The sequence below is a fragment of the Thermobia domestica genome, chromosome 6 (genome assembly GCF_964235325.1).
Source record: "Thermobia domestica chromosome 6, izTheDome1.hap1.1, whole genome shotgun sequence".
Lineage (NCBI taxonomy): Eukaryota > Metazoa > Arthropoda > Insecta > Zygentoma > Lepismatidae > Thermobia > Thermobia domestica.
The window spans coordinates 123856237-123875980 of NC_137459.1; the positions used below are offsets into that span (position 1 = coordinate 123856237).

Below are 19744 nucleotides of genomic sequence, written 5' to 3' on the forward strand. Positions count from 1 at the left end.
AAAAAATTACCATGGTATTTTATATTTGCAAATAATAATAATAATAATAATAATAATAATAATAATAATAATAATAATAATAATAATAATAATAATAATAATAATATCTATGAGTGTGCCGCGAGAATTCAAGTTACACTCGTAGTGTGCCGCAAGTTGAAAAAGGTTGGGAAACGCTGCTTTATACGTACACCCATGCTCATTAAATCTTGCGTGTATACTTTATGTAGTTCACTATTCTCGCAATTCTAACACTTTTTCTTCCGTCTTTGGTTAAAGCTGAATGATTAGTAAGTGAAGATGACAGAAAGGATTTCTTGTATGTAAATGTTCCCAAAAAATATTTAAAAATTATGAACAAAAAACACAATTAAGCTCGATTGAGTGAATCCTGGCCATCGTGCTTTCGAGAAATTTTTGTAGTAGTGACGGAAATTCACAAATTTCCAGTAAAGGAGCTGGGTAAAGGATGGGGGGGGGGGGAGAATAAAATGTTGAAACCTATCGGTTTAAACCTAGTGAATTGATTGCCTGTCAAAGAGAAAATATCTTCTGTAATTAAGATATCGTACGCAAATGTAGCAACAAACGGAGAAACTTCTCTCAGAGGCTCGAAGCAACGCGCTATGGCTAAAAGAGCTCAATATATGGTTTAAAGTAGGAATCTCCAACGGAGTCCCTGTGGATGAGTGAGTAGAGTGATAGACTACAAACTTGCAAAGCGTTTTGAACCGCAATCCCTTTCTTTCTTTCTTTTCTTTGCATTTCTTTTAGAGTAGTAGGATACCTCGAAAATTTTCATATTCAGAACAACTAAACATAAGAAAGTAAGTTGTTAAGTCTTTCCTTTGATAGGTAACATCGAAACAAATCCAAGACCAGTGAACGGAGATCTAGATCAGAAAGTAGAAGATATTCTGCAGAAATTAAGCAGCATGGAACCAAACGTGAAGAAAATTGGATCTGTCGACACAAAAATTGACAATCTGCAAGCAAAGTCCGACGACCTGATAAAGAAAGTTAAAAAATTAGAAACAGATGTGCATCAGCTACAAGAAAAAAACGTACTTGTGAAAAGAACTATAAGAACTCGAAATGAAATGTAATTTCAATGAAAATCAAAGTATGCGAAACAACCTTATTTACGAAATGTGGAAGTCAAAAGTGAAGGTACGCGAGCATCATGAAAAGACTGAGAGACAACTGTGAAAGATATAGAAAATAAGCTTGGAGTTAGCAAAGAACACGATGGAATAGAGCGGGCACACCTCCTAGGAATTAAATCGGACATAGCAGTGAAATTCTTACGTTACAAAAAGAAGGCAGAAGTGTTAGAGTCAGAATTCAAGTTGCAGGGTACCAGTACGTACACTCTTGTCTGAAATTATTGTCGCATGTCTATAAATATGTTGTTGTAGGAATATAATTTCACAACGAATTCGCCCGGTATTTCTTATAACATTAGCATGTGTATAATCGGCAAAGACATGTATGTGGCAAATTTCATGTCAAAAGAGCAGTAAATAAGAACAATAAAACGAAAATAAAATTTTCTTGTCCATTTAGCAACATTTCATTTTACTCATTCTAATTTTCGTATTTATAATTCTTTTCCTTTAAAAAAAAAAAAAAAAAAATATATATATATATATATATATATATATATATACTGTATTTCCCGATTATATACACAGTATCAGTATTAAAAGTACCCTGCAAAATGATTATCAAATTATATTCTTGCAAGAAGACAGTTATAGATATGCGACAATCATTTTGGACATAAGTGTACATCCACTAACAGTTGTCAGAAAAAGTATTTACTGAAAGATGCTTATTGTTCGAGAAGTTACTACTGGCAAAAAAAGAAGGTAAGTACGCTACTTTGGCGTTTAACGAACTGAAGATTGATGAGGACATTATCGAGCTGACACGACGAATAACACAGGGTTTAAAGTTTCTAGCAACAGTCGAGTCAGTAGGCAAATTAAAATTAAAAGTGTGAATGATACCTGTCAAGTGTGCAACAAAAGTGATATTAATGAGGTGAGGCGGCGCGCCTCAAAATAATGATCGGCCGCGGCGTAACGAATATTCAAGTAAGAGTAGCAACAATGAAGAGAACATGCAAAGCAAACACAAAAGCAGAACATTTGAATGGCGGATGAGGCCGCATGCACCAGGAAAATGCAATGATCGACGGGGGACGTCAACGACATCAGCTCAAGAGCAATAGGGGTGCGGCAAGAGTGCTAGGAAAGAAGAACAGGAAAATCACGTCCTGGAGGACCCACAGCACAAATTTAGGCTGCAGGTGAGTCAGGTAAAAACTTTTTAAGATGGCTACTTACAAATATACTGTCTAAACGTAGAAGGCTTATTAAAGAAAATAATTTGTAAAGAATTTGTGCAGTATATAACTAACTTTGATATTATGGCATTGATAGAAACACGGGAAACAAAAGAACAAATATTTCAATCATACAAATTTGTCGTTTTTAATAAAACTCAAATCTAAACGTAGTAAATGTGGTAGAGCGCCTTCTAGCATAACAGTATATGTTCATAACAAATGGAAAGCTTAGACGAAAGAAATAAAAATGAATTGCTGCGATGTATTGTGCGTGAAAAAGTCAAAACCGGTAGCAGTAATCTTGGGGGTTGTGTATAACCACCCACAAAATCCTAATTTTCTCAACTTGAAAATTTCGAAGGATTACAAATAGACATAGGACAGATGAATGCTAAATACCCACATTTCGAAGTGTTGTTAATAAGAGAGTTCAATGCCCAGACGGACATTAAATGATCACATATAGATTATAGGGCTATAACAACGATGTCAATGAGACACACGCATCGACATTGATATTATCAATGCGTAACAATCAAAATAGGGAAGTAAATAGGGCAGGGAAACAATAAACTTTAGTCAATCAAAAAATCTAATTACTGTAAGTGGTAAAGCAATTGGTGATCAAGACGAGAAATGCACGTACATAAGTCAACAGGAATACAGTGCTATAGACTACTGCTTATGCTCCCCAATTTTTAAAATACTATTTCTCATTCAAAATTTATGATCTCATATATTCCAAGCATTAGTCACTAACCACAGAAATCCAAGCTGAAGTCAAGACGATGCTAAAAGAAAACACTGCGCTAGAAAACGAGAACACCACGAGTAAGACAAAACTAGCAAGGTATACCTGAGATAATCACAAAAAAGAAAACTACATTCAAAACTTGCAGACACGATTTCAGAGTTCTAGAGTGGGAGTAAATACATCTCTGGATAAGAGTGACATAGAAGCAGCAAACAAAATAATAGATATGATTTTCCCGGTGAGGAGGGAAATGAAATACGCTCCTTTGAATACTAGGTAACGGAGAAACCAAGCGTGGCACGGCACGCAGCGACAACAGCCTTAAAAGAATTTAGGCGGCAACGAAATGAGATGTCATTACAAGAGTATATCACAAAAAACAATTGTGTCGCAAAGAAATCGAAAAGAGGCACACGGTGGGATAGCGATTTTAGTACGTTCATAAAAAAATAATGATCGTAGGCAGGCGTGGAAAATAACACGCAATCTCGGAAGACGGGCGAAGTACATGCAAGTGATAACAGTACAGAAGTGGGAGAAGCATTTTACTAAACTCCTAGGAGCCAAAGACGAGTGGAAAATAGAACATTCGAGGCAAGCTCTACTATTAAAGGACACCTTAGACACGATATAACAGTGAAAGAATTAACAAGAGCGATTACCGCAATGAAAAACAATGAGATGGCTGGTATAGATGCTATGCTCACAGAGTTTTACAATCATTCAACACATAACAAGCCGATTATCACCACCGTCTTAAGGCTTTTTTTAACAACTTACTAAAAGGGAAAGTAACGTCAAAATCATGGGAGGAAGGAGGAGATATTAAGTATACTCTACAAGAAAAAGGGGAGCACTACAGATCTGAATAATTACCGCGGCATTACATTACTGCCAGTACTTAGCAAAATTTACACTAAAATACTCTCCTCTGTAAAATACTGGTAGAAAGAGTTGAGTTGATTTTTAGTTTAATGTTCCTTTCAGCAGCGAGGTTATACGAGACGGGACCTACTGGAAAATGTGGAATCCGAACCACATGAGCTCCAGCCGGGAATTGAACCTGGGTCTCCCACGCCAAAGGTGCGTACGCTAGCCGCTTAGCCACGAAGTAGCTCATACTGGTAGAAAGAATTAGACAATGGGTCGAAGAGAATAAGAAGCTCTCAGGGACTCAAGCGTGTTTCAGGAAAGTTTCCAGTACGGCGGACAACCTTTTCGTGATTAGAACGGTAGTGGACAAAACTCGGATACGAAAGTGTGGTAAAATATATAACTGCTTTGTAGATTTTCAGAAGGTCTTTGACAAAATCAGTCGCAATGCAATCTATATTATAAAATTGAAAGTGACCCAGCTCCTTTACTGAAAAGTTGTGAATGTCCTTCACTACTATAAAAATCTCTAGACAGCACGATGGCAAGGAGTCACTCAATTGAGCCTAATTTTGGTTTCTGCTTATATTATTATTATTATTATTATTTATGTTTGAGGATATTTTCATACAAGGAATGCTTTCTCTCTTTTCATTTCCACGTGGAAGGAAGTATATAAATGCGAAAATCGTGAACTACAGTGTACGCGCAAGATTTAACGAGCACGGGTATACATGATGCAAGTAAAATAACAGAAAAATTTGACACATGGATTGGCGAAATTTAGAGCCCAGATTTATCGATAAATTAAATCTCGTAGATAACTATAGACACCTTAAGGTTATGTTTTCGAAAGAGCAACACAATTAATTCCTCCATCAAACCACATCCTCTAGAAAAAAAAAAAAAAAAAAAAAGTTCTGGATATCACTTAAGGCAACAGCCGAAAGAATATCCGGGTATATTTAATTCTAAATTCACATTTACAGAGCACTGCACATATTAACTACTGCTTTTGTAAAGATTTACTAAAATTCAATTTTTCTTTGGCTACAGTCTATAAAGCACTAGAATGGAATTTTAATTCTTTCTTGAACTACTGCATTGAAAGTACCATGCACAAGCAGCACTTACAAATTCTAAACATTCTTGATTACGGCTTGAAAATTACGCACCTAAATTATTTATACAAAATGAATCAGCATTACTCGTTGAATTGCGTTTCACAAATCCTTTCAAGTAAACAAATTACAGCCAATTCTTCCATACAGATCGACTCCTGAATTGTGCAATACTCTCGACACAATTTTGTATCCAACACCTATTAATTTAGTTCCTAAGTGACGAATTACTTGCTTAAAGACGCCACTTTAGTACAAAGAGACCTGACTAACTGGCATCGTTTTGTTCTTATTACCGTTGATGTTTTAATATCACCAGCAGCTAGTCAGATTAACAATTTGAAGTTTCGTACTACATATATATATATATATATATATATATATATATATATATATAATATAAATAAAATAAAGAATTTGTTTGTGTGTTTGTCTGTCTGTGTGCGGCCGGGGACCAGACGAGTGAACCGAGAGTTACCAAATTTTGGTCAGGGGTACCTTAGCCCAGGCTCCAGATCAAGACGAAGCGTTTTTTTTTTTCAAATTTCGAACCACGGGGGTCTCAGGGAGGAGGGCTTACGGGACCGGCCTGGGATCTGGGCTGAGAGTTACAAAGTTTTGGTCACGGGTACCTTGGTCCAGGCCCCAGGCCAAGACGAAGAGTTTTTCCAAATTCTAACCAAGGTTTACCGGGACATGTAAAAGTGGTACAATATGCCCGATATTAGTGTCGAATTCATAGTTTTCGCGGTCGCTGAAATCAATAATGAAACTCTGATCGCATTAACTTCCAAATTCACCCTATTCGGGCTGGCATCACCGCGGGGTGGGGGGGAGATACCGAGACATGTAAAAGTAATCCAAAATGACCGATATTGTCAAATCCATAATTATCGCGGTCGCTTGTATCAATGGTGACACTTCCATTAGCGATGATTTGCAAATTCAGGTACCATTGTATGCGGGCCGGAAGTCAGCGGGGAAATACCGAGACATGTAAAAGTAATCCAAAATGACCGATATTAGTATCAAATCCATCGTTTTCGCGGTCGCAGAGATCAATTGTGACACTTTCATTAGCGATGACTTGCAAATTCAGCTACAATTGCATGCGGGCCGGGAGTCAGCGAGGGGGGGGGGGGGTACCGAGCCATGTAAAAGTAATCCAAAATGACCGATATTAGTGTCAATTCCATAGTTTTCGCGGTCGCTGAGATCAATGGTGACACTTCCATTAGCGATGATTTGCAAATTCAGCTACAATTGGATACGGGCCAAGAGTCAGCGGGGGGAATACCGAGACATGTAAAAATAATCCAAAATGACCGATATTAGTGTCAATTCCATAGTTTACGCGGTTACTTTCATTAATGGTGACACTTTCATTAAAGATGACTTGCAAATTCAGCTACCATTGAATGCGGGCCGGGAGTCAGCGGGGGGGGGGGGGAGATACCGAGACACGTAAAAGTAATCCAAAATGATCGATATTAGTGTCAGATCCATAGTTTTCGCTGTCGCCGAAATGAATGGTAATACTTCCACAGGTGTTGACTTCCAAATACTTCCCACATGCGAAGAATGGGTATATTCAGCTAGTATTAATATATATAATTAATAATATCAATAAAATAAAGAGTTTGTTTATGCGTTTGTCTGTCTGTCTGTGTGCGGCCTGGGAAGCAGACGAGTGGACCGCGAGTTACCAAAATTTGGTCACGGATACCTCGGTCCAGGCTTCAGATCAAGACGAAGCGTTTTTTTTTTATTTTAATTTTGAACCAGGGGGTCTCAGAGGGGGTCGTTTTTAGGAACCGGCTTGGGAACCAGGCAAATTGACCGAGACTTACGAAATTTGGGTCAGGGATACCTTGGTTCAGGCCCCAGACAAAAATGAAGTATTCTTGACAAAATTCGAACCAGGGAGTCTCAGGGGAACGTTTACCGGGACATGTAATAGTAGAAAATTACCTATATCAGTGTCGAATTTATAGTTTTCGCGGTCGCTGACATCAATGGTTACATTTCCATTACGGATGACTTGCAAGTTCAGCTACCATTGTATGCGGGTCTGGAGTCAGTGTGTGTGTGTGTGTGTGTGGGGGGGGTTAATACCGAAACATGCAAAAATAATCCAAAATGACAGATGTTAGTGTCAAATCCATAGTTTTCGCGGTCGCTGAGATCAATGGTGACACTTCCATTTGCGACGACTTGCAAATTCAGCTACAATTGAATGCGGGCCGGGAGTCAGGGGGAGAAGGAATACTGAGACATGTAAAAGTAATCTAAAATGACCGATATTAGTGTCTAATCCTTGGTTTTCGAGGTCGCCGAAATGAATGGTAATACTTCCACAGGCGTTGACTTCCAAATATTGCCCCCATGCGAGGAATGGGTATATTCAGCTAGTATACATATATATATAAAACTTAGCATTACTGTTATTAAATTGTATTATTTATACCAGTGCAAATTGGTGTAAAGCTTATGTTGAATTCAACTAAATACAAATTTCCAGTTACTCGATTCTTCACTATCGCAAATCGCATCACGGGCATTCCAGATACACAACGTCCGTTTGCAAGAAGATACACAAAATTGATATTTAATGGAATTGTCCTACAGTAGTATCTAATATAAAAGTAAATACATATTCATTTGTATTTCCGACCTCTGGCAGCAGCGAAGGTATTTAGAATGAAACATATAGTGTAAATGGGATCTGAATCATTTTAACGAGTTCGATGCTCTCCCACCGGCTCTCAGGCACCAAAGGCACACATGCTGGCCACTAGACAAATGAAGAGGACTGCAAAGTAAATAGAGAATATGTACACTTTAGCCATGAGAGGGGTCACGTCACCGGGGATTGGAGCTTCAAAAATACAGTGTTATGACAAATGATCTCCTCGGTTATAAATCTCGCATAACAACACTCAATTATGTGAAAGTGGTATCAATGGAAACGAACACTCAAAAAGTTTCGTTTTACATTTAGTTCACATCACATGTGATCAATGTGAGTTCCTTTTGACATGGGACCACATTTCTTGTGCATTTGTAGTATATTTCTTGCCATACATGATGTAACGTTGGACGATCCACTAATGAAATGGCTTTTGTAATGTGATGGCCTGGATGGTAGTACAAGTAGCCGACACACGTGTTGTTTGACGTAACCCCAGAGAGAAAAGTCACAGGGTGTAAGATCTAGGGAATATGAAGCCAAAGGCAAATGTTTATCATCCTCACAGAAAGATTGTCTCTTGGCTTTATTGTGCGACTTTAGAACCTACACCAATTGTAAACGGTAAGGATGGAATGGCAAACGTTTTTGTAAAATCTTATATACAATTGGTTGCAGGATATCTAATCCTATATTGGCTGAGGTTATGTGGTCTTACAAAAGTCTTTCACATGCTCCACAGCTGCCTTGCTTACTGGTGGGCAGCCGGTCGGTTTTCGCTTGCAGATGAATCCATTTGCTTTAAATTCAGAATACTACTTACGAATACTATGTGTACTGGATCAATCTTCACAAAATTTCTTTCTAAAATTACGTTGTACAATCCGCAAAAAACCCTGTAACATGAGCATGTAAGTTTATTGTGAAAAGACAAAGTCTTTTGCTCCAAAATAAATGTGCAGAGGAGGACGCCGAGGTTTCTCCTGGCGTGGCTCGTGCCACTTAGACGTTATGCTGATTCCCTGAGCTGTTAGGCGTAGTTTGACAATAAACTTACATGCTTATGTTGCAGGTTTTTTGCTGCAGACTGTACAATGATAACGGACTGGCAGATGTGAAAATACAGCACACAAAACGCCTCCCTGTCTTCACTGGCAGCCATTTTTTCTCTCCTATCGCTCTAGGTGCAAAAACGATAACTACAGGACAGTTTTACCAGCTACTGAAAATTTTTGAATTTCTGTCTCCATTGATACCACTTTCCAATGTTTGAGTGTTGTTAAGCGAGATTTGTTCAGGTTTATAATCGGGGAGATTATCTGTATTACCACTGTATATTTATTTCTTTTGTATCTCACATTAAATATTTTGACACATGAGAGTGATGTGTAACAAATTATAACGAACGAGAAATTAATAGCAATCAAATCAATCACTACTTCAGTATTTCTTTTGTTTATAAATTCACTTAAAATTCTAGATCGAAATTTTTCACCCTCCACATTGTTTAGAATACTTTTCCGAAAGAAATACACAGTATTATTCGGAACATAAAACTTTTTCCAATATTGTAAACATGGTTTTCAAAAATAGTGCAACTAAATTCTCCATAAGATTTTTCAGTTCATAGTCTCAAAATGGATATTAGTAGTTGCTATCATCCTTCCAGAACCTGTGCCTTAATTCTATAAAATACCTGGAAGGCTACACATCACTAGCAAAGCAAAGTTGAGTTCCTAGATAATCCCGTGGAATTTATACCAAAGTAATCTTTACAAATTACCTGCGTATCATAAACGATAAAAAGAGAGAACAGCAAAGCTCCACCAATAGATAAGCCAACTTCTAGTAACGTATTGCTAATTAGCAACTGTAAAATTGACCCTAGGAGCAAAATCCATAACCCAGCGAACAATCTGAAATAAAACAAAAGATTATAAGAAATTTAATTTTTTTCTTAACTATCTGAAATCGAAATAGCAACTCAGTTTGTGCACTGATTTTATTATACTTCACAAAACTCATTACAGTTTATAGTTTAAGGTTCAACCTGCCTAAGTATCCACATTTGGTACACTGTTTCGATGCATACAAGAACAATAGTTGTGATGCACATCGATATCCCTTATAAAGCTAAACCCTAAAACTGGTTAGGGCTTCTCTTACATTGTATAGATATATATTTCTCCTATACACTTCGACAGCAACCGAACAAAATTTGCCTCTCTTAAAAAGGATAAAGACATTATTTGAAACAAAATTTGATTTAGTCGCGTATAAGGCAGCAAATCTATAAAAATGTCTAACATTTTAAGGAAATATTTTAATATTGGTTTAACTGAGACAAAAGAAATATTAATATCGACTGTATTTATAATCAATTCTACATTTAATTAAAAAAGAAGTAATGTACTGAAAAATAACGCCTTGTAGTTTTCTTGTCTTAGCACAGAAGTAGGTATTGTAGTTTAACTGATCTCTCTCCCATACTAACTACCATATGTAATATATGAAGTACCCTAGATATTTAATATTTTCGCATTTGTGTTTCATTTCTCAATTTTCATCATATTTAAAAGGATCACTCGGAGTAGTACGATGGAATTCATTACAGTCAGGCCCGTTCATTTTTCAACGAAAAATAAATTTTATGAAGCAGTTGTATTATGGATATCAAGGATATTTTCTTTATTAGAACCACTAAGAAATTGAAAGAAAAAATACAGAGTGGCCCAAAAGTAGGTATACAGTCCTGTACTGATCAACTCATTGCTTTTTATATCATTTCTTATTGTTATCCATCAGGTAGACTTAGTTTCTTTATTATTTGTTTTTAATGTCCTTTCACTTACATCTTAAGCTCGGAACATCCGAAGCAAATAAACCTCTAAGCTAGAATGTTATACTTGATCAATGCAGAGCTGTATACCTACTTTTGTGCCACAATATCTACTTAAACGCTACACGAAATGGAAACTACATTTGACGAGGAATGAAAACTACACGTGTTCGCACTGGGAATATAATCTGGGTTGCACAAAAATTATGAAGAAGAATTCCCTGACTTTTCCTCGTTTTCCACAACATTTTTGAAATTTTCCCTAATATGTGCGAGACCTATTTTTTTAAGTAAGGTCCGGTTGTCAACAGAAAACAAATTAGTGCCATACGTTTCTCTTTATTTCCTCTATACACATTAAGCTATTTTTCTACAGAACTACCATGTTTGTTTAAACATTTATCATAGCGTTTAACAATCTCTTGTATACCCACGTCGTAGAAATTACCCGCCTGTGACTGCAGCCAATCTTCAACCGAGGTTTTCACTGGAGCTATTGGCTATGTTCGTTGTTTCTGTCGAAATGCGCACGTATGCTGTCCCACAGCATACTTTGGGCATGAAGTGGCATCAGTTGCAATCGTAGTGTCAGTGGGTATAGTTCAGTGTGGGCAATTGAAATGTTGCATCAAACTGAGTATCCTGCCAAGTGTGAAATACGGTTTGTGATTTGATTTTTGACAGCAAGGCACGTGGCGGCAGTGGAAATTCATCGCCAGATATGTGAGATGTTATAACCGTTACCGGGTTATATAAGTATTTTTTGGACGCTCTGTATATTCGTGAAAGATAGAAACCATTCTTCGATTTATATTCAACGAACTTAAAAAGTTCGTTACTTAATTCTCTATGTCTGTCTGTCTGTTATTTGCCACTTTTTTCAATTTTGAACCCTGCATTCCATAGAGCATCAAAAACTCTCAGAGAAAGTTATTCAATTTTTCGCGTCACTCTTACCGTTCTTGAGAAATTGGCCAAAAAGTAGCCGATATCTAAAGATTTAAGGAGACATAGCTCGGGAACCTTAAGTTGTAGAGAGATGATATTGATGTTGATCAATACCTAAGAGGGTGGTAAATATTTCGGTACCAAATAGTAACCCGTTGCCACTGTCCAACTGGCCACTGGTTTGGCCAGTGGTCATCAATTAATATCGGTACGAAAATGTTTATCATTCTATTAGGGATTGACTAACACCAATACCATCTCTCTATGACTTACCGTTCCCGTGATATTGGCCAAAAGATAGTTCCGATTTCGGGAGATTTATGGAGCCAAATCTCGGAAACCGTAAGTCGCACAGAGATCATATTAGTGTTGATCAATACCTAAGACGATGGTGAACATTTGGTACCAAATAGTAACCGGTGGCCACTGATTAACTGCCTACTAGCCAACTGGCCACCGTTCCCCAGATATTGGCCAAAAAAGTTCGAATTTTTAAATATTTAAGCAGACATATCTCGAGAACTGTAAGTCATAGAAAGATGATATTTTTTTCTAATTTTTGCGAAAAAGATAAGATACGGATAAAAGATTTAGTTTTACATCTAGGAACAATGACAGTTATCCTTCCCGCTCCACCTCTCCATTCTTTTTAAGTTCGTTCTAGCAATGCTCTTGGAGCATTCTCAACTGGCTCATTTTTGCAACGAAATTATTTCTTTTCTTCGATGGGAACAGCTAACAACTTGACTTTTTCTCATGAGTAAGAACAAAAGAACCTTTCATCGTTCACCAATACACATATGCGAAATGTTGTTTCACAGTGAAAAGATTTTCGTGACTAACAAAGGCGGTATTCATTTTCTGAACTATATGTGTGAGAATCGTACTTCGAATATCTCGACAATTCAGTGTTGCTTTCTTACTCATTAACATGCATAGAATACGTTATATAATTATTTGGAATTGAATTAAGTGTTTTTCTCGATTACTTATGGAAATACTAATAGGTCAGGTGCATTCAACGTCTGGTAGGCGCCGGCCAATACTGGCAAACACCTTCTTATCTCAAAGTTCTATTCTTCTTCCCTTCTTATCGAATACAAATAATAATAATAATAATAATAATAATAATAAACCAAAAAAGTATAGAAAGTTAAAAAGTATATAAAAAAGAACTATTTTTACTTAATATTTATTTGTGTTCGTGAGAAAGGTTTATCTTATTTATTTTGAACTTCAGGTTCCTTCTTTGTTTATCGTTTATTCCTCCTTGTATTGTGCGGGCTATTTGTTTTATCTATTGGAATGGTAGTTTAGTGGAAAACCTGCTGTTTGTGCGAACTGTAGCCAGAGGAATCGTGGTGCGTAGCTCTGTACAGTGAACAAGCTCTATTGTGTTAACTGTAAAGTGGTCATTCTGCTTGGACTATGGACTCCCCAGCCTTTCAACGGGACAAATGAAAAAAGTGCTTATGGTTGTCGAGAAAATTTGCACTGACGATTCTAAGTGTCGCTTAAGAGAGAGCAGTTCAATCACGTTTCCTGTTCCGTTGACCTCTGTTGCCGCCACTTCTCAGAAATCTTGTGGCAATTCAGACACTTCATGGTCATGCGTCATATATTGCTGGCATCAAATTAAGCCAGCACATAAGTTGTCGTCTTAACGACTTAACGACTCTTAGAGAAATCCAGTCGATTCCAATGATATGGCTGAAGATGAACTGATTAATAATTCCTGATGGAAGCTCATGTGGTTTGGATTCCACGTTAATCTGTAGGTACACGTTTCATCTAGCCTTGGTGCTCAACAGGATGCTGAACTCCGAATCAACCAACAAACAAACTTATAGATAATAAGTGGGTGATAACTGGCTCACGAAATAAGGTTTATCTCAACCGTTAATCTTTTCAAATATGGTGCTTCTTCAATTGACAGCGTCAGCAGTCACTATGAGGTATTGAAATAACTAGGCTTTGACAACTAATCAGCAGTTCTGTGTTACAGGTTTCCTTCCAAATCTTAACATTTTTTTAAAGCCTGAGAACTATATCTGTAAGGTTCGTAATCAAAAGGTCAAAACCTATACGGTATGCCTACTTCTGTTTAGGAAAGAGAGAAAAATAAAATAAATAAATAAAATTAAAATCTGTAGCACAGTGAATCATACACATTTTTTTTACTAGATCCATTTATATCTACGCATTGACCTACTTCTGTGTAGTGTTTCCCTCTACATGGATAGCACATCCATATCTCAGTGATAATGGTCACTTTTTTGTGATCACTGAAGGTCTGTAGGTGGAAGTTAATGCAAATATCACCAAAATATTTTACTTCTGGACATCATTGTGTCATTTTGCAGTTGTTATGTATACATCAAGGAATGAAAAGCTGCCGAGAGACACTTGATCAAAGCTCAAGAACTCCTGTCGTGTTGTCATTAAAATGGTCGCGGTGTCGAAAGACATTGGTCCATTTAAACAATCATATCTCCATTAACAATCATGATATTGTGATGTTTCAATACACCACTTGAAAGAGCTTGCATTAAGGTACAAGAAAGGTTTAGTAACTTTTTTTTTTTTTTTTTTTTTTTTTTTTTTAAGACAAACGGTTAAGAAGTTACAGTAGCGAAAGTTTGGAAGCGAGTGGTATACTGAAGAACATTTAAGAAAAGCGCTCTCTAAAACATTTTTAACGGCATTTTGTGCGACATTTGTGCAACGTGTACTTTTAGGAATAATGAATATGAATATGGATCTTTCCAAGTCGAATTTCGCTTCCTTAGGGCCGGACTACAGCCAAAATGGCGGCTGTATAAATTTGTTTTTGGAAATAGCTACGAATATTGCGATGTGATATATCATTTCCTAGGTTTTTGGGCTCACTAATTCCATTTGTGACCTCGGAATTACAATCCGACCACCTGACGTAGCTCAAACCACTATAAAAGCCAAGATAGTGAGCAAATTAGATCATAAAAAAAAGTATTGCATATTAGATTGTGAAGTATCATTTCCCATATTCCAGGGACAAGGGTCTCATTGCTGTTACATAAAATTCTGATTTTGACACTGGAAGTGTTCAAGAACTCAAGATGGCTCCCAAAAAATAGCGGAATTTATGGAAAAATTTTAAAGTGGAATCAATAGCTTCCGCCATCCCTGAGATGAATAGACACACAATCAATGCCGTGTAAAAACAAGTCCAGTCTCCAGTAGGGACAACACGACTCTAGCTTCCCTAGAGGAAGAGGTTTGAAGGGGTGGGATTTAAAAATAATCGAAAATGACTGATATTAGTATCAAATCTATAGTTTTCGGGGTCGCAGATATGAATAGTGACACTCCAGTTGACGTTTGAGTCCAAGTTCAGCCCCAATCGGTATGAGGTTGAGGATGGAGGTGGAAAGGGGTGACACGTAGAAATGATCGAAAACGGCCAATATTATGTCCAATCCATAGTTGTAGGGGTTCCTGATATCAATAATGACACTCCCGATTCCGTTTAAGTCATAATTCATTTTTCATGCATATCCTAAGAGTGGAGGGGGTTCAAATACTCTCCATAAACTTATTCTTGTGTGAAGAAAGGGCATTTTAGCTACTATTCTTACACGTAGAGAAGTCTTCTTACAACTTGGTTAGGAATTTTAAAGTAACTCACCGACTGGAATCTTTGTGCCCACATGGCGCAGACTTTCATTGTGATTTCTACAGGGAAATTCTCCCCCTCCCCTACAAGGCAATGTCAAACTATTTGGAAATTTTTCTTGAGAAATGCCATAAACCAGAGCCACAGGACAGTGTTGTCTCCTGTGTGCAGGGACATGTCGGGATTCCGGGAAATAAGCGCGCGGACACAGACATCAAGTATGCTGCATTGACAAGTGTAGCACTGAATCACATTCTCGCGGGTTCCGCTCTCTGTGGCTATTTTTCACCGAAAACGCTCTCACTAGTAACGGGATTGGAACCAGACCAAAATAAATAAGCTTCATTTTATTAAACCTATTTTGAACAAGTGGCAGACGTCGTCACGCACTAGTGGCTGGGTTGAAGTGATACGCGCTTGCCTATCGGGCACTTTTATCTTACATATTCCTATTTACTGAGTGGTGTAATCAGTCTTTTGTCAAGATTATATCGTCCCACTGAGTATTCAACACATTCTTGAAGAAAGATCAAATTAATCAAACCTCAAAGAACAATTAGAACTATTAGTAATATTACTCAGGTCTTGTGAGATAACTCTGATTTTAATGACCGTATTCGTGCGACTAAAATGTTCTCTCAAGTTTCTCTTTTTAAATTTTACCTGATTATTAGCTCATGGCGTAAGCATATGGGGATTATAGCTTCACTCAACATATGTATATATATATATATATATATATATATATATATATATATATATATATATATATATATATTGTACTTTATTTCTCGGTAACGACTGGCCGGAATTCTGAAGGCAAATAGCCCATGGTCTAAGGGATAAAGATCGCTATCATTGGTGACCGGATTCAACCAGGGACAGACTCCACTCCCCTTGCATGTGGTACTTTCCTCTTGGTAACTACTGCCCGGATATGAACCAAATCTAGTGGGCAAACAACCCATGAGCAAAGGAATAAAAATTGCTATACTTGGCGGCCAGGCTCTAAAGAAATTAAGTGGTCAAGTATCTCATCGCCTAGGAACAAAAGATTCCTATATTTGGTGACCAGGGATAGGGTCCAGATTCAAAATTACGGACAGCAAGATGGCGGCCATTGACCTGACACCCACCATAAAGGTTCTCTCTCAGACTAACGTGTCCCTACAATTACTAATTCCGGCTATCTACACTTGCTTTCATTTTATAAGGGGTGTTAGAGTCAAATTGACTCATCCTGTAGAATCGTAAGCAATCCTTGGTCAAAATAAGACAGAGCACAATATGCCCACTCAGTGTAGTGTTCTTCTAAAGCACTTTTCCCTGGCACTCAACCAAAAATCTTATTTCTCCAAAATGTACACCTATGGATCACTGGAGACCCCGCTACTGCATTTTTCTACTCTGTTCAAGCTCGTTAAATTACAAAGGGAAGACATTTTTCTTGATCTCAGCCCTACTGCCTCGCTCTACCCTTTCATAAGACTAAAATTAAAGGGTTAGTAGCTAAAGAAGTTATTAAATGGAAAAGGTTGAAATAGATGAAAAGTAAATTCTCTATCGAGAAATGTATGCCTACCATTCAAGGTGTTTCTTCGTACACTACGACGGATGAATAGAAACAGTTCAAACACTTCACACACACTAATATCTTCGTACAGAGATCGCAGTATGACTCAACACTAGAACAATGGCCTTCTTCTCATTCAGAATGCAAGCTGGATTACTAACCGGGAGTTGAATCCATCATTCTTAGGTTCCCGCTGATTCTCTCTATAGAATCTGGCAACAAAATTAGAAGAACTTTTGGTACTCACTCAAAAACTAAACTGAATCGCCTCTCATAGCAATTAAAAATAAGTCCCACTTTGTCTCGCTTGCGGAGATACGAACTGTCAAAATAAATACTATCAACGGTTCTTTTTTAAAACATACTTGAAACATGCGTTCAGCAACATCATTCCTGCAGCAGGAATTCCATCAAGCTAAAACAACGTAATTCAAATGAATTTCTGTTTCTAAGATTTAACCTAGAGCCTCTTTTAGACTCTGGATACTTTTACAGAGAAGTAAGTTAGCGTTGGAACAGGTCCCAATCTTTCTGCTTTGGGCAGGTAACTATACTCAAAGATTTTTTCATTACAATAAACCATGAAATATCAGCACATATTATACGCCAATAATACAATTAAATAAATGTACATAAATATTCAACCCTTTTAATACTACTATCAGATCTAGTTAATTTTATACTTAAAAACTATCAAACGAATAAATTAATTTAGTCATAACATATAAAAACAAGAAACCAAAAGGTGCACTTGCACGGGTTAAGAGTTACTCTTACTGACTGGTGATAAAACCGGTCATGGATAAGATTTTGGAAACCCACAACTTAAATAAAATAAAAATAATTTATTCGCTTCTACGAAGCATAGTACTACCAGTACCAGTTACTAACTACAAAAATTAACAGAAAAAGTCAAGTCCTTCATAAAGCATAGAAGACTCCTTAATAAAGTAAGTATTGAGTTGATTCATTCATTCGTGCCGTTTATTTTTAGGACTTCAGTTTTTACTAGACGCCAGTGATCACAGCAGTGCTGTGGAATATACCAGATTGTAGCTATGTTATTAACAACTATTTGTGGTTTTGCTGAGCTAATCAATTTTTGCTTTCAGCGGCTGAAATATGAAAGAAGAATCATTTCTGATTTGTTTCCTTGTGCGAGTTCAACAAAACTTCTAGTTCTGCAGAGGCATTCGCACAAATCACTGTAGGTATGGACAGGATGCTATTGCTATAAGGATCACCAGAAATGGCTTTAAAAGTTCCAAAATGGAAATTTTGTCCTAAACAATGCCCCACGTTCTAGCCACCCACTTCATTTTCATGAGGACCATTTGAACGACTTTATCCATCATGGTTCATGCCAAAGCACCCGAATATTGGCCACAGAGAGAGGGAGTGGACAGGCAACTGTTGTGTGACACCTTCAATGTATGGGAAAGGTGTAACATTTTTCACTCAATACAGACAACAAGAACAAACGGGTTACTGTAAAAGGTTCTTTGCTTCTTCATCATCCTGAATCCTATTAGAAACATCAACCCTGTCTCTTACGTATTGTTACCGGAGATGAGAAATGATACCTGTACGTAAACTTTAAGCAGATGAAGCAATGGATCAGCCCAAACAAAAAGGCAACACCGCGTCCGAAACAGAATTTGCATTCCAAGAAGACAATGTTGTGTGTCCGGTGGAACATGGAAGGGATTATCTACAGTGAACACCCACTCCGTAATCATACCATCACTGCTGCTATATACTGTGATCAAATCCGACGTGTTCATGCAGCATTTTAAGAAAAAAGGCCAAATAAACATGACATGATATTATGATCACATAGGTAACATTAGACTACATGTGGCACATAATGACAACCGTTGTCATTTAGCAGCTTCAATGGGAGGTTCTTCCTTACCCAGTGTATTCCCCAGATGTGGCTCCTACAGACCACCATTTTTTCTGGTTCCTATTAAATTCATTCCGTGCCATATCCTTCGAAAACGATAAGCAGATGGAAAATTTCATTGATGACTTCTCTGCATTCAAGCCACCAAGTATTTCGTAAAGGGATCCAACAATTGCCTGAACGTTGGAAACAGAGTGTAAACAATGCAGAAGAATATATCAGTGATCCATTGTCTTATTGGTTGAGTCCCCCATTTCCAAAACGTCTCTTGTCCACGTTTTTGGATTTTTTTCATTGTTTATGATTTGTTAATACCTCATTTCAACGAATTTATCCCACTTAATGTGTTCAGGTATTTATTTTACATTTTACAAAACGAATTTTGCTTATTTTCAGGTGTAGAATTCAAGACGGTAAAAAAACTTGATTTCACGAATATTTTGTATATTGAACAAGACAAACTTTCTGAAATTGGGAAACCCAATTCAAACCCCCAAAAAGAAATATATCCATTGGTTCCAAATGGCAAAAATTAATGAATCAATCCAATACTTTCCACGTTGATTAGCAAAGTAAAGCCCTACTTTTCTGAGTAAAACTTACCTGATATAATTCGGGTAACACTTTTAATACTATTTATCTTGAATTTAAATACATACCCAACGCCTAGGAAGGAAAAATCTTTTTTTGCCTGGAAAGTGAACGCTGTCAGTCCGCCTGCTACAGCAGCAGTCAAAAGAAACGCCTCCAATACTACAACTAGATCATAGAATGTTGTTATTACTGCTACCGTATATGCCTGCACAACGGTCTGAAAGTAAAGACGGAAAGCAATATGTAAATCATATACAAGCTGTATTATGATAAGCACAATTCCAATTATATAAACAACTAGCAGCAATTACCCGCTTCGCTGGGTTTAAATTAATTAAAAATAGTAACATGTTCCATTAGTCAGTCACTTTTTATTATTACTAAAGTGCTCTTTGATATCAGTCATTTTCGATGACTTTTATATATCCCTCTCCCCTTC

The 19744-nt window shown here is 37.2% G+C and overlaps 1 protein-coding gene across 1 annotated transcript in view; it reads right to left on the reverse strand.

Annotated features, from left to right (window-relative positions):
• LOC145688181 (protein lifeguard 4-like) overlaps nucleotides 1-19744 on the reverse strand; it is a 76673-nt gene that overhangs the window by 6615 nt on the left and 50314 nt on the right. The window contains exons 4-5 of the mRNA XM_081762040.1: nucleotides 19371-19522; nucleotides 9574-9706 (exon numbers count right to left, since the gene is read on the reverse strand). Coding sequence (XP_081618166.1) covers nucleotides 9574-9706; nucleotides 19371-19522 — 285 coding nt within the window. The remainder of the gene's footprint in view (nucleotides 1-9573; nucleotides 9707-19370; nucleotides 19523-19744) is intronic.